Source organism: Gekko japonicus, unplaced genomic scaffold (genome assembly GCF_001447785.1).
Source record: "Gekko japonicus isolate JY-2015 unplaced genomic scaffold, Gekko_japonicus_V1.1 scaffold5510, whole genome shotgun sequence".
NCBI classification, from domain to species: Eukaryota; Metazoa; Chordata; class Lepidosauria; order Squamata; family Gekkonidae; genus Gekko; species Gekko japonicus.
Genome location: NW_015172183.1, coordinates 1 through 12,415, shown reverse-complemented (window position 1 = coordinate 12,415; position 12,415 = coordinate 1). Strand labels below are relative to the sequence as shown.

The window sequence follows — 12,415 nt, the reverse complement described above, 5'->3', positions numbered from 1 at the left end:
TCTTCTTCTTCTTCTTCTTCTTCTTCTTCTTCTTCTTCTTCTTCTTCTTCTTCTTCTTCTTCTTCTTCTTCTTCTTCTTCTTTATTGTGAAACCTAAGCAAATCCCCTATTAATCTGTTTGATTATTTTTTTTCACTTCTAGGTCAAGCTATATATTAAACAGCTTTTAGAAGGGATTGCATACATCCATGAGAACCAAATACTTCACTTGGACATTAAGGTAAGCTTCGCAGAGATTCATCGTCCGTTCATCTCCGCAGTGGTGGGAACTGTTTCATGAGCTGCAGGAAGCATTTCTTGGAGACGTGTTAGGGTGTCTGTGGGGATATTCCGCTGTAAAGGACAATTTTGGAAGTGTATTATAAAGTTTTTGGGTCGTATTTCCCCTTCTAAGAGGGATGAAAGCCACAAAATGAGCATAAACCCTTGAGTACTCAGAGGTTAAGACAGTGAGCTGCAGATTGGAAGGTCTGTACCTCGGCAGTTCGGGACCCTAGTGCCGCATGACAAAGTGAGCTCCCATCTCTGGCCCCAGCTCCTGCCAACCTAGCAGTTCAAAAGCAAGAAATTGCAAGTAAATAAATAGGTACCGCTTCGGTGGGAATGTGCCAGCGTTTAGTCATGCCGGCCACATGACCACAGAAACGTCTTCGGACAATGCTGGCTCTTCGGCTTGGAACCGGAGATAAGCACCGCCCCCTAGAGTCGGATTCAAGTAGCTTTTGAGCAAGGGAAACCTTTATCTCTACCTTTACTACTAACTATCTGGTGTTTGGTGTGAAGAAAGAAGATGAGCAAGATCCGGAGTTCAAGGGCCTCAGTTTGGAGCAATGGTCTCCACGGCCTACGTCCCCATATTCTGAGGATTCAGTTAACACTTCAGGTCAGGTTGCTGGCAGGAGGGTTGTGTCCAGGGAGAGGGGGAAAAAAAGGCCTCAGCAACTTACAGGAAGTTCTGACCACAGACTTCCTGACAATTCCTAGAGCTGCCCTTGTCACTTATAGTAACTCTAGGAATCATCAGGAATTCTGTGGCCAGAACTTCCTGTAAGTAGCTGAGCCCCCCCCTTTTCTTTTCAGTTTTCCTCCCCAGGATCAGCTGAGCATCGGCGGACGAGGGCTGCCATCAGCTGGAGGTCTCCCACCATAAGCAGGCAAATGGGAACCCTAACTTCAAGTCTTCTGGAACATATTTCTCCTAGGCCTGAGACAGAGGCCACTTCTTTTTCGTGTATAGTGCCAAAGTTATGCCCCCATCCCAATGACTGTGTGCCCCATAATTCAGGTTGCCAGGTCTCTCTGAGCAGCTAGAGAGGGAAAGGAGATGCACGTACCAGGAGCAGGGAGGGATGCCCAGCACTTCCGCAATGTGCCTACCTGACCCAGAAGTGAGGTAGGCATGTTGGGGATGCTGGGAGGTGATGCTCTGGCTTTTAGGCAAAACTCTATGGTAGAATTAGCTCCTACCATAGAGTTTCCCCCCCAAAACCAGAGCATCATCCCCAACACTTCCAGGTCACGTAGGCACATCGCAGAAATGCCAGGCAATACTCCCTTTTTTGGTGGGGCCTGGCAGCAGGAGACCCCCCAGCCCAACTGACTCCACTTGATATAGATTCCCAGCTACTGGGCAAAGTTGCAGGCCTCTCTTGTTACAGCTTAACAGAAGGCCTATAAGAGCCAGGCAGGGGCCCATCAAGAGGAAAGTGAAGGCAGAGGCTCCTTGGAAGGTTGGCCAGTTCGGGGTTTTTTGGGGGAAAGTCAAGTTTCCAATCCCTACGTCTGCTGTCCAGGTGCGGGTGGGGCCAGATGACCTTGGGGGCTCAAGGAATGGTAAGCTTCAGGCTCTCGTACATACACGTCTCCCCCGCCCTTTTTCTATTTCCACAGCCCTCAAACATCTTGATGGTTTACGACGACAAAGACGACATTAAGATCTGCGATTTTGGGTTTGCTCAAAAGATAAACCCATCTGAACCGCAGTACAGTAAATACGGGTCTCCGGAGTTTGTCTCCCCAGAAATTCTCTCACAGTCACCAGTGTCCAAGGCATCTGATATCTGGTAAAATACCTACATATATGTATATTACTATTAAATGCAGGATACTTTTAGAGTTCCACGTCCACCTAGGATGTGTTCTCATCAGTCATCTGCTCATAGAACCGTAGAATGTTAGAGTTGGGAGGGACCTTGCAGGTCATCTAGTCGAACCCCCTGCACTCTGCAGGAGCATAGCTGAAAGATAGTCTGCAGCATACCCAAAAACATTCAGCGAAGGAGCATCCACCACCTCCCGAGGCAGTCTGTTCCACTGCTCAACCACTCTTACAGTTAGGAAGTTTCTCCTGATATTTAGCCGGTATCGACTCCCTTGTAAATTCCACCCCTTAGATCAATTATGTCGAACCTTTTAGAGACCGAGTGCCCAAACTGCGTCCCAAAACCCACTTATTTATCGCAAAGTGCCAACGCGGCAATTTAACCTGAATACTGAGGTTTTACTTTAGAAAAAAAACAACTCCTACATTAACATAAGATGATCCAAACAAAGCAAGGAAAGCAATCCCAAATGCTTTCATTTACTTTGGCAGAGAATTCCACACTTTAATGATGGTCTGGGCCTGGCTGGGGCGATGGCACACGTGCCCACAGAGAGGGCTCTGAGTGCCACCTCTGGCACACGTGCCATAGGTTCGCCACCACTGCCTTAGATCTAGTCTTGCAATCTGGAGCAAGAGAGAATAGATCTGCTCCATCTTCTACATGACGACCCTTCAAATATTTGAAGACTGCCATCATGTCTCCTCTAAGCCTTCTCTTTCGCAGGCTCAGACCCAACTCTTTCAGCTTTTCCTCATAGGACTTTGATTCCAACCCTTTTGATGTAAACATTTAGACCCCCATCCATTGCTTTATATCTGAATTGGACAGACACACGAATGAGCTTGAATGGCTGTCCACACCACATCTGGTTTGGCCCCAACGAGTGATGCTAATCGGTGATACCAGATTGGTTTATGTGCCTGTAACACCGGTATTTTGATGAGAGGTTGCTACACAGAACAGAACTTCCTGTGGATACTTACAGTTATTGGACAGGATTTATTTATTTATTTATTTCATTGCATTTATACCCCGCCCTTCCCGCGAACGGGCGCAGGGCGGCTTACACAAAAATAGGTTGATCTCAGGGGTATGGTACCTTGTAGTCAATGTTGTCCGAAGCACATCGGCCTATATTTCCAAGTTATCTCTTCAAGCCTCTTCAAGATCTCTTGTCTTATGTAATAGTAGTCTGTCCCAACTAACTGGCCGCTCTTAGGCTTTAGAGTTTTGGGAAACTCCATTCATATGATCAAACCTTTACTCCACTGAGGACCTCAATATCTTTCCATCGGGGTGCACGAACAAAAACCTGGTCTGATGGGCTTACACAGCCTTGCTGAGTGCTGAGTCAGTGATTTCAGAATGGAAGGGAGCGGTGGCGCATGGCGTTAAAAAGCCTGCAGGTTAATCTAGCCGAACTACTGACGGCAGTTCGAGTCCCACCGCGGCCGGGGTGAGCTCCCGGCCCTTTGTCCCAGCTCCCGCCCACCCAGCGGTCCGAAAGCCTGCATGGGCAAGTAGGTAAATGGGTACCTGCTCCTTATGAGCGGGGGGCACCTTTCCTCCGTGATCGGTGTTAAAAGGCAGCGGCAATGGTGATGAATTGATGAAGAGAAGACCAAGATGACGGCAAGCGGCGAGCAACGAGCCCGAGTACGAAAACCAGTGCCTGGAGAGCGTGACGCTGCAACGAAGACTGGAGCCGATTGGACAAAGAATCGAGCTGCCTCGTTCGTGTTCTGTGGGAGCCATCTGCTAGAAAGGAGCCGCTACTGCCTTGATGGAAATGAGAAAAAAAGAACCACCATCGAACCCACCGCCGAATCCAAGAAGAGCCTGCTGTTAGGTGCCTAGTTAGGAAATACCCTCCTATACCCATGTCGACACGTTGCTGAAATGTTGGGCGTTCCTCCCTTTTTTGGGAGGTAAGTCCCCCCCTTCCGGCTAGCTGATCAGAGACAGAGAGGTGGGGCCTGGCAGTGGGGGACCCCTGCCCCCACCAGGGGGTCTGGCATCCCCACCGCCAAGTGTTTTTAGGAAGTTGATGGGGTCAAGCGGAGCTTTTGCCCAGTGAGGCCTATGACTGGCCGTTGGAGATTTGATTGTGCGGATTCTTTAAAAATGTTGCTTTGGCAGCCACCACAGTCATTGTGTGACTGAGATAAGTTGCGGGAGCCACTTTGTGGCTAGCTTGGCCTCCTGTGGCAGCCATTTTGTGGCTGGGCCCGCCACACTGTGCAGGAATGTCAAAGGTCCCTGTAAGCTCAAAAAAGTGGGGGGGGGCCTGGGGGACCTGTTTAAGGATCTCCCTGCTTAAAGTCCTTCTTTGTTGGCATCAAGTAGAAAACAAAATCTTTATTTAAAGGCTATTCCCCTGTGAAAGGGGTGAAATCGTCTGTAGATTCCATGGGCACTAATGTCGCTTTTGAAACTTGTTTTCTCTCTTCAGGCCTGTTGGCGTTATCAGCTATTTAAGGTAAGCCGATTGAGAGCCAAGACCATCTTCATTTTTACGTTATCAAAGGTAGTTCTAAATAAGGCCTAAAGAATTGTCCCTGTATGGGGCAATAACTATCGTTTCAGAGGGTATCTGTGTTGGTAATCAGGAGAACAGCTAGATTTCAGTCCAGTATTACCCCAGAAGCCAACAAGACTTTCAAGGTATACATTTTTGAGAGCCAAAGCTCTCTTTGTCAGATACAGGTTGGACGAAGGGAAACGTTGACTTTCCAAAGCTTATACCCCTAAAATCTTGTTGGTCTCTACGGTGCTTCTGGACACGAATTTTGTGACGATCGCAACGAGCTCATGGTTACTCTTTGGCCATCCATGTGTAATGGGGACTTGCACAATGACTAATGTATTCATAGTTCATTGTCTCACCAGGTAACAAACCCTGTCTCTTAAGTGGGGCAACAGTGACCTTTTCCACCTAGTCACTGCAGGCCCGTAGCCAGGATTTTTTCAGTTGGGGGGGTATTTAAATTTCTTAGGGGGCACTGGCTAATCAAATTAATGGAATACCTGGCTCCTTCCCTGCTCGGGGGCCCCGGCCTGGATATGGGAAGTCGGGGGGGCTTGCCAGTAAGTCAGGGGGCCTAGCCCCGAAATGCCCCCACTGTAGCTACGGGCCTGAGTCACTGTGAGATCCGATGATCAAAGCTGTCCTCCGACGGTTTGGTTAAGGCATCCCGTAGCCAAGGTAGATGTAGCAGTATACATCTGACCCAATCACGTAGAAAGATGGAGGCTGTTCCATATTAACAGCAGAAGGAACATATTGGTGAGGAGATCTTGGGTGGGGCGTGGGATTTTCTTGGGTGGAGGGGGGAGTCCAAATAACTCTGCATCCAGCCCTCAGGGCAGTGAACACATCGTCTCTGGGATAGAGTGGCACTTTTACACTCCATACCCTTCTATCAGTTTTCGTTGGTGGGGCCAGGTTTTCTTTTCTCCCAGCCCCGTAAATGATCAACACCAAACATATTTGTTGTCGAAGGCTTTAACAGCCGGAGTTCATTAGCTGTTGTAGATTTTCCGGGCTGTATGGCCGTATTGTAAGCCCTGACGTTTTGCCAGCAGCTGTGACTGGCATCCTCAGAGGTATAACACAGAAAGATGGAGTACTCTGTGTGTCAAGGTGAGAAGAAGAAAAAATGGTAGGCAGGTAATTTATATCTACTCAGGAAGGTGGGGTAGGGCTGAGTCATTATCATGTAGGAGTTCCCCAGGCTGTGACATGCTAATGGAGGAGCTTTCCTGAGGAGGTACTTTTGTATGTGGATTGTTTCCTGAGGAGGTTTCCTGTTTCCTGAGGAGGTTCTTTTGCATGTGGATTCTAATCTTATCTGTAGCGCCATTGTCAGATGTAGAGCTTTCAATGGGAAGCCATTGAAATTTATAAACATAAACACAATTTCAATTGGAAAGAAGAGACTTTAAAAATAAATAGGGCATGGTTTCCTGTCCTGAAAAACACAAAAGGCTCTACATCTGACAATAGCGCTACAGATAAGATTAGAATCCACATGCAAAAGAACCTCCTCAGGAAACAGGAAACCTCCTCAGGAAACAATCCATATACAAAAGTACGTCTTCAGGAAAGCTTCGCCATTAGCATGTCACAGCCTGGGGAACTCTTACAAGACAATGACTCAGCCCTAGCCCACCTTCCTGAGTAGATATAAATTACCTGCCTACCATTTTCTTCTCACCTTGACACAGAGAGTACCCCATCTCTCCGTGTTATACCTCTGAGGATGCCAGTCACAGCTACTGGCGAAACGTCAGGTCCTACAATGCCAAGATCACCGCCATACAACTCGGAAAATCTACAACAGGTATTAAACATGTTTGTGGGTACAGCCGTCGGTACAACCATGTGGACAGCGATATATCAGCTGGCCGTGCTGTTTCTCTTTGTTCATGAATGGCTCTCAGGAACAAACTTCCGTCTGTTGGCTTTGTTTCATCTCTTTTAAAACAACTAGTTTGACCTGCAAATCTCCGTTTGCCGGAGAAAACGACCGAGCGACCCTACTAAACATACAGAATGGGAGGATTTCGTGGGACGTTCCTGGTTTTGTTAGTCTGAGTGACGATGGAAAGGATTTTATCAGAAAGATACTGCAGAAGTCTGCGGAGTGAGTACACGGTTTGTCATTTCCCAGGGTCTGCTGGAGGTGGGGACAAAGCAGTCGTCTCTCTGACCCTTAGACCTATGCTCACAAGTAGCTGCAAAAATATTTGTTGCCGTTGTTGTTCAGTGGCATAGTTGAGTCTGACTCTTCTCGACCCCATGGACCACATCACACCAGGCCCTCCCGTCTTCTGTCATGCTCTGGAGTCTGCTTAATTTCATGTTTGTTGTCTCGATAACACTGTCTAATCATCTCATCCTTTGCCGTCCCCTTCTTCTTTGACCTTCAGTCTTTCCAAGCATCAGGGTCTTCTCCTCCAGTGAGTGCTCCCTTCTCATTGGGTGGCCAAAGTATTTGAGCTTCAGCTTCATTATCTGGCCTTCCAGGGAACAGTCAGGGTCGATTTCCTTTAGGATTGACTGATTTGATCTCCTTGCAGTCCAAGGGGCTGTCAAGAGTCTTCTCCAGCACCAGAATTCAAAAGAATCTATTCTTCGGCACTCGGCCTTCCCTAGGGTCCAACTCTCGCAGCCATACAGTACTACTGTATATACTTGCAGCCAAACACTACCTGGACATGATGACGGCTCCATGCTAGGGTGGTGCAAAGCGTCATCAAGTGGCAGCCAACTTGTGGGGACCCCGTAGAGTGTTCAAGGCAGAGGTGGCTTTGCCCTTGCCTGCCTCTGCGTAGCGACCATGGTCTTCCGTGGTGGTCTCCCATCCAAGTACTAACCAGGGCTGACCCTGCTTAGCTTCCGAGATCTGATGAGATTAAGCTGGCACCCAAGTCTAGGTGAAAGACATTCAGAGGTGGCTTTGCCATTGCCTGCCTCTGCGTAGCGACCGTGGTCTCCCATGATGGTCTCCCATCCAAGAACTAACCAGGGCCGACCCTACTTAGCTTCTGAGATCTGATGTGATCATACTAGCCTGGGCCATCCAGGTCAGGAGCGTTGGCGGGGAGTTTAAAGAGTGCTTACCAATGTGGGGACAGGGTTAGACATCTGGAGAAGATCCAGGAGACCTGGTTTCCAAATCTCCATGTGGTCAAAAAAACTGGTTAAATGACTCAGATATGATCTGTCATATCAAAAGAATAGATTCCTTTGAACTATGGTGCTGGAGAAGACTCTTGAGAGTCCCTTGGACTGCAAGGAGATCAAATCAGTCAATCCTAAAAGAAATCAATCCTGACTGTTCCCTGGAAGGCCAGATAATGAAACTGAAGCTCAGATACTTTGGCCACCCACTGAGAAGGGATCACTCACTGGAGAAGACCCTGATGCTGGGAAAGACTGAAGGTCAAAGAAGACGGGGACGGCAAAGGATGAGATGGTCAGACAGTGTCATAGATGCAATGAACATGAAGTTGAGCCAACTTCAGAGGACGGCGGAAGACAGGAAGGCCTGGCGTGATCTGGTCCATGGGGTCGCGAAGAGTTGGACTCGACTGTGCGACTGAACAACAACAACAAAATGATCTGTCAGCCCAATTTACCTCACAGTCATTGTGAGGGATCAGGGACGGAGCATCTCTATCATATCAGAAGATCCCATGTTCATTCTGGAGGGTGCAAGTGGGTATGACAAGGAGCTCGCTCTGTCTGCCCCTCGAATGCAAAAGAGAGGTTTGTGCAGCCTCAGTTTGCCTCAGAGCTGTGCAGGGACAGGAGAGGGGGTTTAGCCTGTCAACCTCTAATCTGGGAGAACTGGGTCTGATTCCCAACGCCTCCACTTGCAGCCGCTGGATGACCTTGGGCAAGCCATAGTTCTGACCAGAGCTGTCCTTGAAAGAGCGGTCCTCGAAAGGGCTCTCTCAGCCCCACCTTCCTCACAGGGTGTCTGTTGTGGGGAGGGGAAGGGAAAGGAGTTTGTAAGCCACTCTGAGACTCCGAGTGAAGGGCGGGGTATAAATCCAATCTCCTCCTCCTCCTCCTCTTCTTCGGATACCAAATTCTGTTTCTGCCCTGAGACCCTGGAGGGCTGCTGCCAGTCCATGGTGGAAACTTAGGCGGAATCTGCATTTGTCTTTCCCACCGGTGTCCCAGCATTTTGACTCCATCTTCAAAAAAGCTGTCTACATTTGGTGTCGTTTTCACACCTCAAGAGTGCTAGCATACTTTCGCACGTCCACATATGTTTATCATCCTTTGGGGCAGCTCCACTGTCATTGCACCTCTGCACTGCTTTAAAAGAATCCTCTCCAAACAACATTCAAACAAGCATAGAGAAAGACGGCATCACAGCAGCACGAAAATGACTTTAAAATGCAAATGCAGATTCGCCCTTAGTGAGCTAGATGGACCAGTGGTCAGACTTGGTCTAAGGCAGCTCCAGGTGCGTACATTTGGGATTGTTGTAAGGATAAATGAGAATGGGAGGAAAATGTTTGTGCCACGTTCAAATATCCCGGGAGAAAGGATGGAGTAAAAAAATCTAATAAATGCGTACTGTTTATTTATCACTTTTAAATCTAAAGGGCGTTTCCATCGGTGGTGCCCACCGCAATGGTAATACTGTTATAGAAACTCTCTAGAGTAGGGGTGGCCAAACTGTGGCCCGAGAGCCGCATGCAGCTCTGTCACACATATTGCGTAGCTCCCAGCAGGGCGGCCGGGGAAGCGAGACATCACTAGCGAACAAATATCGTTGGACAAATAAACATCGTGATCCCATACCCGCATTGACCGCTTTTGTTATTATTTTTTGGGCAGTCTCATTTAATGTTAACAAAAAGCACATCTGCCTATTTCCCAGTAAAAATGTGTAATCTGTGTCCACGTCTTGTGGCTCTCAGACATCTGACGTCTCTTCTCTGTGGCTCTTACGTGAAGCAAGTTTGGCCACCCCTGAGCTAGACGGTGGAGAAGGGCGAGGGGGGCAGAGGAAGGTAGAGGAGGGAGAAAGGTGAGGGTTAGGGTTGATGGAAGCAGATCTGGGGCTTCCGGTTCTGGATTTGGAAGTACCTGGAGATTTTGGGGGTGGAGTCTGAGGACAGCGGGTTGTGGGAACAGGAGGTGCTCCAATGGGGTACACTGCCATAGAGTCCACCCTTCAAAGTGTCCATTTTCTCTCGGCGAACTGATCTCTGTTGCCTGGAGTCCAGTTGTAACCCCAGGAGGTCTCCAGCCACCACCAGGCCACTCTAAACTGACCCCGTACACCACAGTGTTTCCAGTTTACCAGAAGGCCCTTATTAAAATAATTCACCCGCGCAGAAGGGTTTTTTTCCCCTGTGTGGCGATATCCTCACTTAAACAATGCTGGAATAGAAATGCATACTATGAATCGGCAAGCTACAACGTGTTTTTCTGTGTCTCCAGGGCAAGACCAAGTGCCAGGGAATGCCTCTCCCATAGCTGGTTTGTGGTAAGTCGGGAAAGGTTGCTTCTCGGTGTGGGAAAGAGAGAGGGCCCACCCTTTAAGCCTCTAGGGCAGGGGTGTCGAACATGAAGCCCGAGGGCCAGATGCGGCCCGTCCGGGGCTCTTGTGCGGCCCGCAAGTAGGGCTGCCAGGTCCCCCAAGGGAGCAGGGGTTTTCCTGCCAAAAGGCCCCCCAACCCGCCGGTCCAGATCCAGTGCTGTGAGCAAGGTCTTGTTTCTAGTGTGCAGCTCCCCTGAAAATGGGGATACCCAGAACATGGCCTTAATCGGAGAAAGCAAGAAATTGCAAGTAGATAAATAGGTACCACTTCGGTGGGAAGGTAACAGCGTTCCGTGCACCTTGGTGTTTAGTCATGCCGGCCACATGACCACGGAAACGTCTTCGGACAGCGCTGGCTCTTCGGCTTTGAAACGGAGATGAGCACCGCAACCCTAGAGTCGGACTCGACTGGCTTTCGAGCAAGGGAACCTTTACCTTTACCTTTACTAAAGACCTTAAGATCGAGATTTTTACTGTGATGGTATTCTCATCCTTACTTTTCCCCTCCCCCTTTACAGAATAAACCCTCCCTCGAGGAATCTCATTTTATAGATACAAACCAGCTCAAATTCTTTGTCTCTCGAAGCAAGTGGCAGGTCAGTGGTCATCCATTCAGCCATTTTACTGTTCCTGGTTACATGTTTTGGAAGATGTTTAACTTTTTAGAGAATCGACCAGCCTGTAGTCCGGGGGTCCCCAACGTGGAGTCCGTGGGTGTCCTGGTTGCCCCCCCCCAGCCTTTGTTGGTGCCTGCCAGGGGGGCTTTTGCCCAGTAAGGGCTCTGATTGGCTACTGGAGATTTGATTGACTGTGCAGATGTTTTAAAACGCTGCTGTGGCAGCAGTTGCCACCAGTGTAGTGTGTGACAAAAGGTATGCTGCAGCAGCCATTTTGTCCTGGCTCCGCCTCCTGCTGCAGCCATTTTGTGGGTTTGCTCATCATGTTGTGTCAGAATTCCAAAAGTGGCCCATGGGCTCAAAAAGGTTGGGGATCCCTGTAGTCTGTTTTGTTATTGTGAATGTTGCAACCAGGACCCATGTACAGACTGAGGACAATTTCTATTTATCCTTTATGCTTAGATAGGAGAAGTTGACCCTGGATATCTGCCAATGTTATTTAGCCCTCTTAGCATACCTTCAGTGGCCCTGTGTCTCTGCTTGTCAGTCATCCCAGGAATTTGAAAGAGGAATTTCCATTGCTCAAGATAACGATGAAAGAAATGAGGGCAATTGTAGAGCAATGTTTAAATAATCTAAGCAATGAATCAGAACATTCTCCGTGTGAACCTTGCCTCACCATGAACTTATTCGGTGGCCTGAGGCAAACCATCCTCTTGACCTCAAACCCCTGATATCTCCAGTAAGGGATAAAATATACTGACCAATCTTATCGGGCTGTTGTAAGAACTGCTACCAATATAATGTCTACGAAGCACTTCAACTGCTTGAAAGCGGTATACCAATGCTAAGAGCAGTGGTTGTTTTTATCCTGTTAGCCAGTTTGGTGTAGTGGTTAGGAGCGCGGACTCTAATCTGGGAGAACCGGGTTTGATTCCCCACTCCTCCACATGTAGCTTGCTGGTGTGACCTTGGGTCACTTACAAGTTCTCTCAGAGCTGTTCTCTCAAGAGCAGTCCTCGAGAGAGCTCTCTCAGCCCCACCTCCCTCACAGGGTGTCTGTTGTGGGGAGGGGAAAGGAGATTGTAAGCCGCTCTGAGACTCCTTCGGGTAGTGAAGGGTGGAGTATAAATCCAATCTCTTCTTCTTTTTACGTGGACATTTCTCAAAAGGGCGGTTTCACACATTACGGAGAAGCAGACCCAGTTTTTTATACAGAACGCACCTCCAAATGTCTGCCCACCTCTGGTATTCCTTGGAGGTTGCCCTTTCAAGTACTTGCCGCTACTTGCGTCTGGTGACTGACCCCTACTGGAGGCCTGGAGGATATTCAGAGAGGTGGCTGAATAAAGCCTGCCCCGGCCTCCCAACTGCTGGTATTCCAAGGAGTTCTCCCATCCAAATACTTGCCAGGGTCAGCCCTGCTTAGCTTCAGAGATTTGACAAGATCGGGCTTGCCGAGCTATCCAGGTTAGGGGCAGTCTCTGTATTTCTTAAGAAGTGAGGGGGAAAAAAGAATTGTGGGTGTTTAGGCTGATGTGTACGAATTAAAAATGGTTTCCAACAGCAGAGCATCTATTCATGACTTCTTGTGGAATGCTCCCTCTAAGCAGTGGAGTCCTGT

General features: G+C 48.6%; 1 protein-coding gene across 1 annotated transcript in view; it reads left to right on the top strand.

The window, feature by feature from the left end:
* LOC107118691 (obscurin-like) overlaps nt 1-10,770 on the top strand; it is a gene marked incomplete at its 3' end in the record, with an annotated part of 32,998 nt that extends 22,228 nt beyond the window's left edge. The window contains exons 9-14 of the mRNA XM_015421052.1: nt 143-220; nt 1,891-2,063; nt 4,558-4,584; nt 6,599-6,751; nt 10,075-10,120; nt 10,693-10,770. Of these exons, the coding sequence (XP_015276538.1) occupies nt 143-220; nt 1,891-2,063; nt 4,558-4,584; nt 6,599-6,751; nt 10,075-10,120; nt 10,693-10,770 (555 nt within the window). The remainder of the gene's footprint in view (nt 1-142; nt 221-1,890; nt 2,064-4,557; nt 4,585-6,598; nt 6,752-10,074; nt 10,121-10,692) is intronic.
* Between the last annotated feature and the right edge of the window lie 1,645 nt (nt 10,771-12,415).